The sequence below is a fragment of the Diaphorina citri genome, unplaced genomic scaffold, assembly GCF_000475195.1.
Source record: "Diaphorina citri unplaced genomic scaffold, Diaci psyllid genome assembly version 1.1 scaffold76, whole genome shotgun sequence".
Taxonomy (NCBI): Eukaryota; Metazoa; Arthropoda; class Insecta; order Hemiptera; family Psyllidae; genus Diaphorina; species Diaphorina citri.
The window spans coordinates 367429-386045 of NW_007377513.1; the positions used below are offsets into that span (position 1 = coordinate 367429).

Below are 18617 nucleotides of genomic sequence, written 5' to 3' on the forward strand. Positions count from 1 at the left end.
GTTAATAGGTATTCATCAAGGGTCAAGAGGAGTACTAACTTACTACAATATGGACTCGGTAAATATGTAATTTGAACTTAACAACGCAGAAACTCCAACCGGGACATCATGAACTCTCTACCATATTTGGTTTCCGATATCACCGTCAGCAATTGGATCGAGCTTAGCTGCATATTTTTATCGTGATATCTGACAAGGTCTATTAGCTTCTCAATGAGTTGGGCAATACGTTCAAATTGCACAAGGAGGAGTTTGTTTTCTGTGGTGATTGCAGCGAACGTTAGAATCCGCATGGAGTTTACTTGCAGGTCGGGCGAAACTTCCTGAAGAAATTGGCCATGAATAGGTAAGTTTCACTTAACTATAATTTAGCTTTATTTATAGTTTATACTGTTATTAGGTATAGGTAGGTATTATTTTATATTGTCAGCTTTATTAATAGCCATTATTGACAGCAGAAGCCTACTTCATAAAAGTTTTTATGAAAGAGGCTCGACCTACCTAACTATAATTTAGCTTTATTTATAGTTTATACTGTTATTAGGTATTATTTTATATTGTCAGCTTTATTAATAGCCTTTATTGACAGCAGAAGTCTACTTCATAAAAGTTTTTATGAAAGAGGCTCGTGTATGAAAGAAGAAAATGTTGAAGGAATGTCTGTAACGTATTGAATAGTGATGGCCTTAACTATAATTTAGCTTTATTTATAGTTTATACTGTTATTAGGTATTATTTTATATTGTCAGCTTTATTAATAGCCATTATTGACAGCAGAAGCCTACTTCATAAAAGTTTTTATGAAAGAGGCTCGTGTATGAAAGAAGAAAATGTTGAAGGAATGTCTGTAACGTATTGAATAGTGATGGAGTACGATAGCGATCCGCCCCGCCAAGTCAAGAAAGTTCGTCAGCGCTACTAGAGATTAAAGATAGTTTATTTCTACCTTTTCGTTCAGAATGAATCCTAACATCAAGTGAAACAGCTCCGGCGTCAAATGACCTTTGCCATCTGGATGCTTCATCAATTGCGCTAGAATTCCGAGCAGTCCGATTTTGGCGATAGCGATCCGCCCCGCCAAGTCAAGAAAGTTTGTCAGCGCTACTAGAGATTAAAGATAGTTGTATAAATCTCAAAGTTTATTTCTACCTTTTCGTTCAGAATGAATCCTAGCATCAAGTGAAACAGCTCCGGGGTCAAATGACCTTTGCCATCTGGATGCTTCATCAATTGCGCTAGAATTCCGAGCAGTCCGATTTTGGTCCGATCTGAGAATTTTCCTTTAAGGCGATCGTGAACCGATTCGATAACATTGGCCTGGATCTGGTATTCCTGTTGATGGCTGCTGGTGTGAGCCAGGTGTTCCAGACAATGGATGATCAGTAGGAGACAGAACTCTGACTGTTCTGAAGATAACTTGGAGATGAGGACTTCAATGTAACCCGCATCACTGAGCTCTTGGAGAACTGGAAGTGGTGAAATGGAGAAGATTGTAGAAAGGATCGTGGAAAAGTCATCAGAAATGTTGAAAGAGTCGAGCTCTTGGAGAACTGGAAGTGGTGAAATGGAGAAGATTGTAGAAAGGATCGTGGAAAAGTCATCAGAAATGTTGAAAGAGTTTTATCTCACTGAGGAACCTGTTTGTCTGAGTAATCCGTCTTCTTCACCATTTCAAAATGATGTTTTTAATGGAGTACAAATAAGTGGAGTACAATATTTATATTTGAGTGCTGTTCCCCAAGGTAATTTGACTACTGAATTCCCCAATTGACGGACCTACTTATCCACTCACCTAAGCTCGAGGATACCAACACGTAGACCGTTCTCAAATATTCGTATCTGTTAATCCGTCTTCTTCACCATTTCAAAATGAAGTTTTTAATGGAGTACAAATAAGTGGAGTACAATATTTAATTTGACTGCTGAATTCCCCAATTGACGGACCTACTTATCCACTCACCTAAGCTCGAGGATACCAACACGTAGACCGTTCTCAAATATTCGTATCTGACTTGTTCCATTGGGTCGTCCAACCCCAGCAGGATTTGGTCCAGCAGATATTTGTTTCCGACAATATGGTTACATCCGTACGGAGCATTGGCAATACATCGAAGCAATATGGCAACATGCTGTCGAATGAATGGGGAGCTAGAAGTCACCGATCGACCCAATCTGAAAGTAGACGATTCCTTGAGAAGTTTTATGACATCATAATTCTACAATATTTCAGATAAGCTACTGTCCACTTTAATATGAGTAATATGTTCAGGAGTGTGCAATGCTGGTTGAACATCAGAGTCGTTCAACATTTCAATGCTGCCTACACGTGTAGTCTGGTCCAAATAAGAAACGATGGGTAGGTAATTGAAACATTGTTCTTTTGATCAGCAAACGTCCTGCGGACGGAGCTTTGTTATACATATAAATGGAACGTGCATTGGTTTCGACTTCAATCCAATTCACTTGGTGGCGAACATTTACCTAGATATAATGTTGTGGCAAAGTATTATTGAAACATTGTTCTTTTGATGAGCAAACGTCCTGCGAACGGAGCTTTGTTATAAATGGAACGTGTATTGGTTTCGACTTCAATCCAATTCACTTGGTGGCGAACATTTACCTAGATATAATGTTGTGGCAAAGTATTCTACACGTGTAGTCTGGTCCAAATAAGAAACGATGGGTAGGTAATTGAAACATTGTTCTTTTGATCAGCAAACGTCCTGCGGACGGAGCTTTGTTATACATATAAATGGAACGTGCATTGGTTTCGACTTCAATCCAATTCACTTGGTGGCGAACATTTACCTAGATATAATGTTGTGGCAAAGTATTTCAACACTTCTCTCTGGATTGAAACTCAGATCAATCAACGAGCACAGCGCTTTGGATACCAACTGCAAGTCGGGGGACCATAGCTCCTTTTTCTGCAATTATCGAGGAACATAAACCACCATTCAAAAATTTACTATAACTGGGAAATATGTTTGTTAAGAATCATCTTAATTAAAAATATTGAAGCTAACCAGTCATTTATAGCTGACTCCTTGAGTTATTACTTATTAATCATTGCACTATAAATCGGACTTAGAGTACCTTAGTTTAGATTAGTTATAGTTTAGTAGATTTAAGTTATTTAAGTATATAGGTTTTATTATAATATTGTGAACATACTATGTATATATCCACAGTAAAATATTGATTGATTGATTGATTGACCTTCCACTATGCCTACACATAGGTACCTATTCAGCTGGGTATTTATTTGAAATTTTGAAGGCGATCAGTCCCCATCTTACCAATTTAGGGATGGCCCATTTCCCAAAGGCCACTTCCCTGTGAAGAATATCAACTCCCGGTAAGAAAATCTCGTCCTTGTAGGTGACATCTGGTTCTGTCGAGCAACATTTCAAAACTTTGTGTCGCCTCTGCAAATCTGAAACAAAAGAAATGCAATCTTAAGTCATCGTTCGTCTCGAGTCCTGACTGGTTTTACTTATTACCTGAAACCTTCCTATGTATTAGGTTGTTAAACCCCATTCTGATACCAATCGGGATTGTAAGTATGCAAGTAGGTAACAATAAAATTATATTACATAGGTCTCAAGTCCTGACTGGTTTTACTTATTACCTGAAACCTTCTTATGTATTAGGTTGTTAAACCCCATTCTGATACCAATCGGGATTGTAAGTATGCAAGTAGGTAACAATAAAATTATATTACATACTTATAGGTACCTATAATTAATTTTGCCTACAAATCTGTATACATGATAGGCAGTTATGGTCACTGGACACCGGTAGTCACATTACATGGATAAATATACCAAATAACAATATGTACAGACCTACACGAGGCAGTTGTTAATATTAAGTCATCGTTGGTCTCGAGTCCTGACTGGTTTTACTTATTACCTGAAACTTTCCTATGTATTAGGTTGTTAAACCCCATTCTGATACCAATCGGGATTGTAAGTATGCAAGTAGGTAACAATAAAATTATATTACATACTTATAGGTACCTATAATTAATTTTGCCTACAAATCTGTATACATGATAGGCAGTTATTATGGTAACTGGACACCGGTAGTCACATTACATGGATAAATATACCAAATAACAATATGTACAGACATACACGAGGCAGTTGTTAATTCTGTGCCACGAGGTGAAATATAAGAGTATCTGGAATTCAGTAGTTCAAACATTCCGTCTCACTAGAACGGCTAGAACCATCTGTTTAAAGTCTGTGGTGAACAGTTTCTACGGTAATTATTCATTCTGTGCTACGAGGTGAAACATAAGAGTATCTGGAGTTCAGTAGTTCAAACATTCCGTCTCACTAGAACGGCTAGAACCATCTGTTTAAAGTCTGTGGTGAACAGTTTCTACGGTAATTATTCAGAAGCCACGACAATGAGGAAGCTCCTTTTTGTGTTTAACCTAACCCTATCATAACACTAGTCACTGCTCAAATTATGAAAGCTCCTTGTTGTGTTTAACCTAACCCTATAATACGAGTAACACTGGTCACTGCTCGTTTGTGACAGCTCCTTTTTGTAACAACATTCCATTGACGTGACTTCTAAACAAGTACTGTTTTCCTTACCTTCTTCCAAAAGTCGGTTAATCATATGAACTGGAACGTTGTGATCGCAATAGATTCCACCCAAGTGGGAGTTCCGGTTAACCCTATAATACGAGTAACACTGGTCACTGCTCGTTTGTGACAGCTCCTTTTTGTAGCAATATTCCATTGACGTGACTTCTGAACAAGTACCGTTTTCCTTACCTTCTTCCAAAAGTCGGTTAATCATATGAACTGGAACGTTGTGATCGCAATAGATTCCACCCAAGTGGGAGTTCCGGCCATATTTATCCGGATCAATAGGGTCACACTTTTTCAGCGCCATCTTAAGAATTCATTAAGAAATTTCACTTCAGTTCAAGGATCCAAACAGTCGACCTAAAGTTTGTAACTTCTCCTAGAACAACAGGAAGACTTTCCCTTTCAATTCAAAGGTATCAGTTGGGAGTTGGATTTGGCGAGGCACAACTTCAATTTAGACAACAGGAAATGGTGGCCATTCTTAAAAGTTCATAATGATCCTCAATTTTGACCGCTTTCAGTGACTTCGCGTCGACATTTACCTCGTTCAACTTTTAACGTTCAGATTCCGTAACTCGATAATTTGGACACAACCACCTTGAAGGATTTGAAGAACCTCGGATTTGAGTGCTGCGATGGCGCAGGTGATAGGTCACTGGACACCGGTAGTCACATTACATGGATAAATATACCAAATAACAATATGTACAGACCTACACGAGGCAGTTGTTAATTCTGTGCTACGAGGTGAAATATAAGAGTATCTGGAATTCAGTAGTTCAAAGATTCCTTCTCACTAGAACGGCTAGAACCATCTGTTTAAAGTCTGTGGTGAACAGTTTCTACGGTAATTATTCAGAAGCCACGACAATGAGGAATCTCCTTTTTGTGTTTAACCTAACCCTATCATAACACTAGTCACTGCTCAAATTATGAAAGCTCCTTGTTGTGTTTAACTTAACCCTATAATACGAGTAACACTGGTCACTGCTCGTTTGTGACAGCTCCTTTTTGTAGCAATATTCCATTGACGTGACTTCCGAACAAGTACCGTTTTCCTTACCTTCTTCCAAAAGTCGGTTGATCATATGAACTGGAACGTTGTGATCGCAATAGATTCCACCCAAGTGGGAGTTCCGGCCATATTTATCCGGATCAATAGGGTCACACTTTTTCAGCGCCATCATAAGAATTCATTAAGAAATTTCACTTTAGTTGAAGGATCCAAACAGTCGACCTAAAGTTTGTAACTTCTCCTAGAACAACAGGAAGACTTTCCTTTTCAATTCATAGGTATCAGTTGGGAGTTGGATTTGGCGAGGCACAACTTCAATTTAGACAACAGGAAATGGTGGCCATTCTTAAAAGTCCATAATGATCCTCAATTTTGACCACTTTCAGTGACTTCGCGTCGACATTTACCTCGTTCAACTTTTAACGTCCAGATTCCGTAACTCGATAATTTGGACACAACCACCTTGAAGGATTTGAAGAACCTCGGATTTGAGTGCTGCGATGGCGCAGGTGATAGAGGAGCCAGAGCGGAAGAAAGGAACGGTGCGATTTGGAACTGTTCTGCCGAATGAGAAAGTAGAGGACGAGGACTTTGATCCATTCGATCGGCACATTGAGGTCCCAACTGCGTAAGTACTAATAAACTTAAGCCTAGTTACCCCTAAACTAGACTTACGTGAGGGCTATTAACTTATGTCGACTAAGAAACATCCCTTATATTTTTAGCTCAGTTTACTTTCTTATTGTTAAACAACAGAAACATTACTTTCAGGTTAAGAACTACCTATCACCAGTTTCTTTTGGGATCTTCTACATTCCTCTCCTTACGCTTACAGCCAGGAAACTTCCCTTATATTTTTAGCTCATGTAAGTTTACTTTCTTATTGTTAAACAACAGAAACATTACTTTCAGGTTAAGAACTACCTATCACCAGTTTCTTTTTACATTCCTCTCCTTACGCTTACAGCCAGAATGGGAATGAGATACGGAATATGGCAGGGTCCTGACATTTCCTATCAGCTTTTGAAATTGTAAGTTTACTTTCTTATTGTTAAAAAACAGAAACATTACTTTCAGGTTAAGAACTACCTATCACCAGTTTCTTTTGGGATCTTCTACATTCCTCTCCTTACGCTTACAGCCAGAATGGGAATGAGATACGGAATATGGCAGGGTCCTGACATTTCCTATCAGCTTTTGAAATTTCCCTTATATTTTTAGCTCATGTAAGTTTACTTTCTTATTGTTAAACAACAGAAACATTACTTTCAGGTTAAGAACTACCTAATTGGACTTTATACCCTTGGTCATGTCGCCACCTATCCCCCTACAGCCCACAGGGGCATACGCTAGGGCTCAATAACTCAATATAATTCGTCCTCAAATTTATCCCCCTTGTATTTCAAATACGCTTTGGCCTAAAAATATGTGAAGTAATTAAGAATGGAACAATTTCGTTCGATTACTTACCACAAAGGCCAGTTAATGATTGAATTTCGGACGGGTTTATCAGTGCCTAGCCGAAATCCGTCGCTTAAGGCATGGCCGTTCATGTCACTCATCCATTTAGTGGTCTTGCTCGGCGTAGCTTAACAAAGATGCCTAGCCGAAATCCGTCGCTTAAGGCATGGCCGTTCATGTCACTCATCCATTTAGTGGTCTTGCTCGGCGTAGCTTAACAAAAACGCGGGAGGAAGGTACTCTAAGTCCGATTTATAGTGCAATGATTAATAAGTAATAACTCAAGGAGTCAGCTATAAATGACTGGTTAGCTTCAATATTGTGGAAGGTCAATCAATCAATCAATCAATATTTTACTGTGGATATATACATAGTATGTTCACAATATTATAATAAAACCTATATACTTAAATAACTTAAATCTACTAAACTATAACTAATCTAAACTAAGGTACTCTAAGTCCGATTTATAGTGCAATGATTAATAAGTAATAACTCAAGGAGTCAGCTATAAATGACTGGTTAGCTTCAATATTTTTAATTAAGATGATTCTTAACAAACATATTTCCCAGTTATTGTAAATTTTTGAATGGTGGTTTATGTTCCTCGATAATTGCAGAAAAAGGAGCTATGGTCCCCCGACTTGCAGTTGGTATCCAAAGCGCTGTGCTCGTTGATTGATCTGAGTTTCAATCCAGAGAGAAGTGTTGAAATACTTTGCCACAACATTATATCTAGGTAAATGTTCGCCACCAAGTGAATTGGATTGAAGTCGAAACCAATGCACGTTCCATTTATAACAAAGCTCCTCCCAGCTGAATAGGTACCTATGTGTAGGCATAGGGGGGAAGGTACTCTAAGTCCGATTTATAGTGCAATGGTTAATAAGTAATAACTCAAGGAGTCAGCTATAAATGACTGGTTAGCTTCAATATTTTTAATTAAGATGATTCTTAACAAACATATTTCCCAGTTATTGTAAATTTTTGAATGGTGGTTTATGTTCCTCGATAATTGCAGAAAAAGGAGCTATGGTCCACATACCCTAGTAGGTATATATTTGGCCTCGCCAACTTTTTGTCTCCATAAAGCCCGGTTGAAAGAGTCCTCGGTTGTGAGATTGAGGATGGTCATGTCCTTTCTGACACTTCGATGTACCTATACACCATGATACACTATTGTTGTTTTGTACATAATGGTATATTGATATTCCCATATCTCCTCAACTTCCAGGTAATATCCTCCTGACTATTGGTCTAGGCATGGTTTGCTACTACATATTCCGGGACGGACTAGACAAACCTATCCTTCGACCTGGCGACGTTGAGTTGTTTGGAAAGCTCTACGAAGTTCCTCTCTTCATGGGAACCTTCCTCTTTGCCTCCTTATCTTCCTCTCGTTTGTCTAGATTTAAATAACCTACAACCTACTCATACCTGCAGTTGTGCACGTATATCTAACTATTCTGAATAAGACGCATCTCACCAATCAAACCTATCTATGCCCCCCATACAGCATCTATCATAAAAATATTTATCTGTTGACAAAACAGTACCTACCTACATAGTTGTGAAGTATCTACCTTTAGGAGCATCTATGAAAGTCTGTGGGGTCTACACAGATCTCGAGTTTTTTCAATATCAATAAAAAATATAAAAATAAGTAACTAATCCTTTATCTTTATGGTAGTGCTCTCGTACAAATGGCTTATAATCTTATATGACACGTTTCTCATAAACCACACCGTATAGTTGTGAAGTATCTACCTTTAGGAGCATCTATGAAAGTCTGTGGGGTCTACAAAGATCTCGAGTTTTTTCAATATCAATAAAAAATATAAAACTAAGTAACTAATCCTTTATCTTTATGGTAGTGCTCTCGTACAAATGGCTTATAATCTTATATGACACGTTTCTCATAAACCACACCGTTAACTGCACAATTTTTACTCAATGAGAGTCTTTGATAATTCAATTGCTGAATTTGCTGATAATGAGATAATTTGTTAAATTTGTCCAATTACCTACCTATGTCTTTGTGTAAAAATCCACTCCAACCTCTAGGATCAAACCTGCAATCTGAGGTTTGAGAAACTAGGTAACTCTGGTTTACCAACTCGAGATTGACATGAAACGATTTCCCTATACTTGATACCCAGGTGAATCTCGGATTGAACTCAATCCTGAGATAATCCACGGTGGTAAAACTCGACCTAGGGGTTCTCAAGAGTATCATTCGATCATTCGTTAGTGCTGTTGTAGAAAAATTGTAGTTACTGAGCTTGATATAGCTCGGGGTTTGTCTCCGATACCCAGGTGAATCTCGGATTGAACTCAATCCTGAGATAATCCTCTGTGGTAAAACTCGACCTAGGGGATCTCAAGAGTATCATTCGATCATTCGTTAGTGCTGTTATAGAAAAATTGTAGTTACTGAGCTTGATATAGCTCGGGGTTTGTCTCCGATTTAAATGGGGAACGCCAAAGACTGAAGAGTCTAGTCTCTACTTGATACCCAGGTGAATCTCGGATTGAACTCAATCCTGAGATAATCCACGGTGGTAAAACTCGACCTAGGAGTTCTCAAGAGTATCATTCGATCATTCGTTAGTGCTGTTGTAGAAAAATTGTAGTTACTGAGCTTGATATAGCTCGGGGTTTGTCTCCGATTTAAATGGGGAATGCAAAGACTGAAGAGTCTAGTCTGTTGCTTTTCAGGGAACAGTTTCGTTGCAAGCATAACGTGAGAATTCCGTCTACAATTTTGTACGATTATTTTATTGTTCCTAAGATTATAGCTTGGATTTCCAACATTGACTATTGAAGTGCTGCCTGATAATTTTATAAGAGTCTAGTCTGTTGCTTTTCAGGGAACAGTTTCGTTGCAAGCATAACGTGAGAATTCCGTTTACAATTTTGTACGATTATTTTATTGTTCCTAAGATTATAGCTTGGATTTCCAACATTGACTATTGAAGTGCTGCCTGATAATTTTATTATTCCGATATTCCTAGAGTTTCATCATTTTCGAGATATCTTAATCTTTTTGTCTTATCTTAGCTTGGAATTTGAAATCTTGATTTTCCTTTGCTTCGGCCGCTAGTTGTAATAAGGCAGATAATACTGTCTCTTTTTCAAAACCGCTAGTGTCTGATTTTCTATCAAGATGCAAAGAATCTCATAACTCGGAGGAAAATCTTAAGTTTAGACTCACGTTAAACTTGAAATACTACAAAGAATCTTGAGTGGACAAATTTGAAACCGCAAGACTCTGAAACACAGATATTTTGAATAAGGTAAGTGATGTACATGAATTTATTGTTCCTGGGGTCTCCCTACTTGTTGCGTAATCTATGTAGGTAAATTCATACCTATTGGTAATTGAGTGGAACCTGAGATCATGGAATTTTCCAGTCCTACCAAAACAGACATGACATGCCAGCATGCCTGTTATTTTATTTTAATTGAATGAGATAATTATCTGACCATAGAAGATGATACCGGCCTATAGACTACTCGTATACCAGGTATACCACTGTACGTATCCCAATAAGGTTCGAAACCTTGTTACGGTTAATCCTAATCAGTAGCTCTCAAACCTGAAGGTAATCTTTTATCCCTTCATACCACCAATCTAACAATTGCAACACGACTGACTGACTGACTCCCTTGTCCATCCTTTCTCTTTCAACGTTCAATTCTTCTCCAACCTTGTCTCTCCATCTTAGTATCTTAAGCTCCGGTTATTCCTAATCAGTAGCTCTCAAACCTGAAGGTAATCTTTTATCCCTTCATACCCACCAATCTAACAATTGCAACACTACTGACTGACTGACTCCCTTGTCCATCCTTTCTCTTTCAACGTTCAATTCTTCTCCAACCTTGTCTCTCCATCTCCATCTTAGTATCTTAAGCTAGGATTACACTGTTTGCTCAGTGAGCAAATATTTGCACCAGAAATATAAATATTTGTTTGCAGGGGTATTACATTTGAGGAATTTTTAGGCAAATATTGTGTGTTGAAAATGTTTGCTCAAATAGAGAAAAATGAAAATTTGCTCACATCAAAAGTAAAGGTTTCCCACTATATTAAAGAAAATATTTGTCTGTTTTAAAATTCTTTGTTTTCTTTTTAATTTTCTAAAAAGCTAAAATTACACTCTTTGCTCAGTGAGCAAATATTTGCTCAAATTGTTTGGAAAAGTATAGAAAATAGTGTAATAAACCTAAAAAATATTTGGCAAATATCTCTGTGTTTGCCAGTGCCAGTTATTTGCTCATGTTTGCTCTGTGAAAACAAATGCAGAAAAATGGCATAGGTAAATTATGTCATTTAAAAGTCTAAGAAATTATTGACTTGTCTTCTATTTTTCAGATAGTCTCTCTAGAGAACAACATGAAGCAGCCAGCCGATTACAGAAAGCCGTGTGGTGTGTTTAACATCGGTATGGTATTCATCACCTGCCTGTATGGATTCACTGGGCTAGTCGGCTATATGAAATATGGGGCAGCTACTCAAGGAAGCGTTACTCTCAATCTGCCTAAGACATCCATGTAAGTTATTTGGATTTGGTTTACAGTTATTTGGATTCCTGAAACTTTTATTAATTTGATGGGACGATAAGACTTTAACGTCACTGTACAACTGCTACGGTTTGTAGTGACGGGGGTTTTACCCCTCCATTTGGCGACAAGCTACCCGCCTTCTCACATTAACCTCATCTAGCCTGAGTGGGCACTGCCAGCAGCACGCTATTGCCCGCCCATCCGGATACCAGCCTTGACGTTGATTGTGTAGGTAATAAACAAATCTGATTAATCTGGTTGTGTATATTGGACAAATGAGTAAACGACGGCTTACACTTACATCCATGGCCACACATACCCTAGTAGGTATTTGGCCTCGCCAACTTTTTGTCTCCATAAAGCCCGGTTGAAAGAGTCCTCGGTTGTGAGATTGAGGATGCTCTTGGCGAACTTTCTCCTAAGCAGATAGGGTTCGTTCTCGGAACGACTGGCTTTCTCCTTTCCTGTCCTAATTCTCTCTTCGATTTTGGGACGATAAGACCTCCGTTGTTACAGTTCCTTCTCGATTTATTAACCTCGGTACCCAAACGGGAGATACCTACTTGCCTATAGCGAGTGTTTCGCTCATGTCCTTTCTGACTTGGTCCTTCCATCTGTTCTTCGATCTTCCTCTCGTTTGTCTAGATTTCTAGAATGTCCAATTTAAATAACCTACAACCTACTCATACCTGCAGTTGTGCACGTATCTAACTATTCTGAATAAGACGCATCTCACCAATCAAACCTATCTATGCCCCCCATACAGCATCTATCATAAAAATATTTATCTGTATTCCTGGGGCCTCCCTACTTGTTGCGTAATCTATGTAGGTAAATTCATACCTATTGGTAATTGAGTGGAACCTGAGATCATGGAATTTTCCAGTCCTAGTTTTTCAAGGGAACTGATCAGTTGTTGATGTTATTGTTGTTGCTGCTGCTGACAGTGATGAAGCTAGCTACAATGTCTTCTGGTAACTAATCAGCTGAAATTGGAGACTGTTTCAACAATTTCGTTGACTTTACAGCTTTATGCATGTCAATCTGTTTGTGATAGAGGATTTCTTTGAAGTTCTTGCCCCGTCCAAAGCATTCTGTGTTGTGAGTTTTGGTTGTTGTGTAATAGACAAATCTGATTAATCTGGTTGTGTATATTGGACAAATGAGTAAAAGACGGCTTACACTTACATCCATGGCCACACATACCACATACCCTAGTAGGTATATATTTGGCCTCGCCAACTTTTTGTCTCCATAAAGCCCGGTTGAAAGAGTCCTCGGTTGTGAGATTGAGGATGGTCATGTCCTTTCTGACTTGGTCCTTCCATCTGTTCTTCGATCTTCCTCTCGTTTGTCTAGATTTAAATAACCTACAACCTACTCATACCTGCAGTTGTGCACGTATATCTAACTATTCTGAATAAGACGCATCTCACCAATCAAACCTATCTATGCCCCCCATACAGCATCTATCATAAAAATATTTATCTGTTGACAAAACAGTACCTACCTACATAGTTGTGAAGTATCTACCTTTAGGAGCATCTATGAAAGTCTGTGGGGTCTACACAGATCTCGAGTTTTTTCAATATCAATAAAAAATATAAAAATAAGTAACTAATCCTTTATCTTTATGGTAGTGCTCTCGTACAAATGGCTTATAATCTTATATGACACGTTTCTCATAAACCACACCGTTAACTGCACAATTTTTACTCAATGAGAGTCTTTGATAATTCAATTGCTGAATTTGCTGATAATGAGATAATTTGTTAAATTTGTCCAATTACCTACCTATGTCTTTGTGTAAAAATCCACTCCAACCTCTAGGATCAAACCTGCAATCTGAGGTTTGAGAAACTAGGTAACTCTGGTTTACCAACTCGAGATTGAGATGAAACGATTTCCCTATACAGTCCACGTCAACTGGGAAGTCCGATGGAAGCGCATGGAGGGGAACCGCAACTTCTCAACTGTAAGTCGGACAGTTCTAAAAGTTTCACCATTCGATTCGGCGTGAAAAATCCCATGGGATCAACTATTCACATGCTTACTTGTTAATCAACGAGCTATTTTTTGACAATTTTTTGACAAAGGTCATCGGACTTCCCAGTTGAAGTGGACGTGTGTTTCCTACCTTTACTTGAGTCTGACTTACTTGAGTATCAGGTGGCTCTGTTCTGGCAAACGTAGGAATATGAGATGTCTTGTCATCCGAACATTTCTGAAACAAAATACAACGAAAATTTAGTTCAAAGCTCCGGGTTCGATTCCCGAGAATGGCGAATTTTATCCTAAACAGATAAGGTCTGTTCTCGGGACGGCTGGCTTCCAATTTCCAATCCTATCATTCTCTGTTCTCTCTTTGATTTCGGGACGATAAGACCTCCGTTGTTACAATTCCCTATATCATTCCCACCAGTTAGATCGAAGCTGAAAGTTCGATTCCAGCCAAGGGCAAACATTATCCTCTCGGAACAGCTGGTTTTCTTCGATTCTGTACTCTTGCTCGGTTTTTGAAAAGATACTAAAGGGATAATGTTCGTTCTCGGAACGGCTCGCTTTCTATCCTGTCCTCTCTTCGCTCTCGAGACGATAGGACCTCCGTTGGTACAGTTTCCTCTATCAAACCTCTTAAAAGAGCTACATTTTCATCTTATCTCTGGTGTTTACAGCAGTTCTAGCCTTCCGTGTAAACACACCTAGTCATATATCAGCGTCAAAATAATAATAATAATAATAATAATAATAATAATAATAATAATAATAATAATAATAATAGTGCTTATTTATACTGGAGGAACATAAACCACCATTCAAAAATTTACAATAACTGGGAAATATGTTTGTTAAGAATCATCTTAATTAAAAATATTGAAGCTAACCAGTCATTTATAGCTGACTCCTTGAGTTATTACTTATTAATCATTGCACTATAAATCGGACTTAGAGTACCTTAGTTTAGATTAGTTATAGTTTAGTAGATTTAAGTTATTTAAGTATATAGGTTTTATTATAATATTGTGAACATACTATGTATATATCCACAGTAAAATATTGATTGATTGATTGATTGACCTTCCACTATGCCTACACATAGGTACCTATTCAGCTGGGTATTTATTTGAAATTTTGAAGGCGATCAGTCCCCATCTTACCAATTTAGGGATGGCCCATTTCCCAAAGGCCACTTCCCTGTGAAGAATATCAACTCCCGGTAAGAAAATCTCGTCCTTGTAGGTGACATCTGGTTCTGTCGAGCAACATTTCAAAACTTTGTGTCGCCTCTGCAAATCTGAAACAAAAGAAATGCAATCTTAAGTCATCGTTCGTCTCGAGTCCTGACTGGTTTTACTTATTACCTGAAACCTTCCTATGTATTAGGTTGTTAAACCCCATTCTGATACCAATCGGGATTGTAAGTATGCAAGTAGGTAACAATAAAATTATATTACATACTTATAGGTACCTATAATTAATTTTGCCTACAAATCTGTATACATGATAGGCAGTTATTATGGTCACTGGACACCGGTAGTCACATTACATGGATAAATATACCAAATAACAATATGTACAGACCTACACGAGGCAGTTGTTAATTCTGTGCTACGAGGTGAAATATAAGAGTATCTGGAATTCAGTAGTTCAAAGATTCCTTCTCACTAGAACGGCTAGAACCATCTGTTTAAAGTCTGTGGTGAACAGTTTCTACGGTAATTATTCAGAAGCCACGACAATGAGGAATCTCCTTTTTGTGTTTAACCTAACCCTATCATAACACTAGTCACTGCTCAAATTATGAAAGCTCCTTGTTGTGTTTAACTTAACCCTATAATACGAGTAACACTGGTCACTGCTCGTTTGTGACAGCTCCTTTTTGTAGCAATATTCCATTGACGTGACTTCCGAACAAGTACCGTTTTCCTTACCTTCTTCCAAAAGTCGGTTGATCATATGAACTGGAACGTTGTGATCGCAATAGATTCCACCCAAGTGGGAGTTCCGGCCATATTTATCCGGATCAATAGGGTCACACTTTTTCAGCGCCATCATAAGAATTCATTAAGAAATTTCACTTTAGTTGAAGGATCCAAACAGTCGACCTAAAGTTTGTAACTTCTCCTAGAACAACAGGAAGACTTTCCTTTTCAATTCATAGGTATCAGTTGGGAGTTGGATTTGGCGAGGCACAACTTCAATTTAGACAACAGGAAATGGTGGCCATTCTTAAAAGTCCATAATGATCCTCAATTTTGACCACTTTCAGTGACTTCGCGTCGACATTTACCTCGTTCAACTTTTAACGTCCAGATTCCGTAACTCGATAATTTGGACACAACCACCTTGAAGGATTTGAAGAACCTCGGATTTGAGTGCTGCGATGGCGCAGGTGATAGAGGAGCCAGAGCGGAAGAAAGGAACGGTGCGATTTGGAACTGTTCTGCCGAATGAGAAAGTAGAGGACGAGGACTTTGATCCATTCGATCGGCACATTGAGGTCCCAACTGCGTAAGTACTAATAAACTTAAGCCTAGTTACCCCTAAACTAGACTTACGTGAGGGCTATTAACTTATGTCGACTAAGAAACATCCCTTATATTTTTAGCTCAGTTTACTTTCTTATTGTTAAACAACAGAAACATTACTTTCAGGTTAAGAACTACCTATCACCAGTTTCTTTTGGGATCTTCTACATTCCTCTCCTTACGCTTACAGCCAGAATGGGAATGAGATACGGAATATGGCAGGGTCCTGACATTTCCTATCAGCTTTTGAAATCTATAGGTCCATTTTATTCGGATATTAAAAAGAAATATCTACTTAAAGGATGTAAGGAATATCCATCTTTCCAACGAACAGTTCACTTTGTTTCACAGGAATTGGGAAACCTACATCCACTTCATCAAAGGAAGCATTGGGACCGGATGCCTCGCCATGCCCAGTGGTTTCAAATCAGTCGGATATCTTCCTGGTTTATTCTTTGGTGTTTTCACCGGTGCTCTGACCATGATGACGCTGCATTTGTTGGTAATATCCAAAGCAACTTGGATCCCGATGATCCTATAAGAATAATAAAACAACCCACGTTAGATAGGATCTGAGTAAAAGGGGCTCATTTAAATAATGGTAGTTTAGTAGTAGCTACCTTAACAAAAGATTTTGCTTCCATAGGTTACCTACCACAGATAAAGGAGATGAAAATTGTTATCTACTAATACACGCTGCCAACAATAGGCTAACATTTTACAGTAAAAGCCTGCTGGTAATACGAGCACTATACTGCTAAAACAGTACATTAGGAAGACTACCTGTTTTTCGTCATCGTTTATTTAAATTGTGTCATTATTTGTAATTTGTATATAATGTGTATTAACAATACAATAAAAATTGAATTGAATTGAATTGAATTGACTAGTCTACTCTCTTGGTGGAATATCTCACCCTTATGAAGATGCTAATAGGCCGTTTCAAATTTACAGATGCAGATCAAATATGACGTCAGCAAGAAGATGAAATATCACGTAGTCCAATTCCCAGACGTATGTGAGCTTGTCATGATGGAAGGACCCCCTAGCTTACGATGGCTTGCTAAACCCCTTCCGTAAGTATCCCATCACTCGAAGAACCCTAAAATCAGGGTCAATCTTATATTGTGCTTCTTAAAAGATTTATCAATTATCTCGAGTAGGTAGTTAATAGGTATTCATCAAGGGTCAAGAGGAGTACTAACTTACTACAATATGGACTCGGTAAATATGTAATTTGAACTTAACAACTTAAATCCTCCACTCTATATTATGTAAGAGCATTTGATAGACTCTTTATCCCCAATATTGATTCATTTCTCATTGTTTCCCCTCTGTTTCATCTTCAGCATCATTGTGGATTTCTTCATCTTTTGGAACCACCTGGGCATTTGTTGTGTCTACATTAACTTCATCGCGGACAATTTCGACCAGGCTTGTCACCACTTTTCCCCCGACACTAGTTTGGCGAAAATTCATTGGGAGCTGATCATCACGGTGGTGATGATTGTTTTGAACCAGGTGAAAAATCTGCATTTCCTGTCGCCCTTCTCAAGTATCGGTAAGATTATATGGAATCATTTGAAAGAGGTTGAACGCAGAACCAACTCTTTTTATCAGATTGCTAAAAGGATGGGCGTTTGTACGAGCAGTAGAATCTTCATTCAACCTCCTTTAATTCAGAATCTTTAATTAATCAAAGGTCCAAAGCTGGTACAAAGGTCCATTCTTTTAGCAATCTGATAAAAGGAGTTGGTTCTCCTTCCTTTAATTCAGAATCTTTGATCAAGAGGTTTCGACTTCTGAAATGTAAATACCTAAAGCTATGGCGTTGTTGTCAGTTAAGACAGTACTTCGATGTACCTATACACCATGATACACGATTGTTGTTTTGTACATAATGGTATATTGATATTCCCATATCTCCTCAACTTCCAGGTAATATCCTCCTTACTATTGGTTTAGGCATGGTTTGCTACTACATATTCCGGGACGGACTAGACCAACCTATCCTTCGACCTGGCGACGTTGAGTTGTTTGGAAAGCTCTACGAAGTTCCTCTCTTCATGGGAACCTTCCTCTTTGCCTCCTTGGGCATAGGAGTCCTGATCGCTCTGGAGGACGAAATGAAAACGCCAAGCTCCTACCGGAAGAATCCGTTCGGGATTTTCAATATGGGATTCACAACCATCATCATCATCTATCTGTTTGTGGGCGTCATTGGATACTACAAGTACGGACAGCTGGTAGAAGGGAGCATCACGTTGAACATCCCCAAAGATGACCCGTGAGTATTTTAATTTTACCCTTCTGAATGCTGAATGTTTTAATCCGCCGAAATTCTGTAACTCCCCTGGAGGGGATTAAAAGTTACAGAAGGGTTTACGAGTATTAGGTAAATGGAAAGTGTGTCTTCCAACTTCTAACACTTCCCGC

At 38.4% G+C, this 18617-nt stretch overlaps 3 protein-coding genes across 4 annotated transcripts; 1 reads left to right on the top strand and 2 right to left on the bottom strand.

Annotated features, from left to right (window-relative positions):
- Window positions 1–77: 77 nt before the first annotated feature.
- Window positions 78–5111, bottom strand: LOC103521829. Its single transcript, XM_026832376.1, has 7 exons — window positions 4794–5111; window positions 3300–3436; window positions 2809–2927; window positions 1961–2172; window positions 1215–1466; window positions 947–1011; window positions 78–323 (listed from the first exon to the last, which is right to left on the bottom strand). The coding sequence occupies exons 1-7, from the start codon at window positions 4912–4914 to the stop codon at window positions 78–80; spliced, it is 1152 nt and encodes a 383-aa protein (XP_026688177.1). The 5' UTR covers window positions 4915–5111.
- Window positions 5112–14743: 9632 nt separating this feature from the next.
- LOC103521839 lies at window positions 14744–15719 on the bottom strand. The gene is made up of 2 exons (XM_026832337.1): window positions 15585–15719; window positions 14744–14947 (listed from the first exon to the last, which is right to left on the bottom strand). The coding sequence occupies exons 1-2, from the start codon at window positions 15706–15708 to the stop codon at window positions 14757–14759; spliced, it is 315 nt and encodes a 104-aa protein (XP_026688138.1). The 5' UTR covers window positions 15709–15719; the 3' UTR covers window positions 14744–14756.
- LOC103521849 (proton-coupled amino acid transporter-like protein CG1139) lies at window positions 15615–18595 on the top strand. Of its 2 annotated transcripts, none has more exons than XM_008486959.3 (5): window positions 15615–16164; window positions 16533–16683; window positions 17136–17257; window positions 17531–17742; window positions 18120–18595. In XM_008486959.3, exons 1-5 carry the CDS (start codon window positions 16037–16039, stop codon window positions 18470–18472), a joined length of 966 nt encoding a protein of 321 aa, XP_008485181.1. In that variant the 5' UTR covers window positions 15615–16036; the 3' UTR covers window positions 18473–18595. The 2 variants fall into 2 exon arrangements, with proteins under 2 accessions (XP_008485181.1, XP_026688128.1); XM_026832327.1 differs by having other exon boundaries at window positions 18147–18595.
- Window positions 18596–18617: the final 22 nt, after the last annotated feature.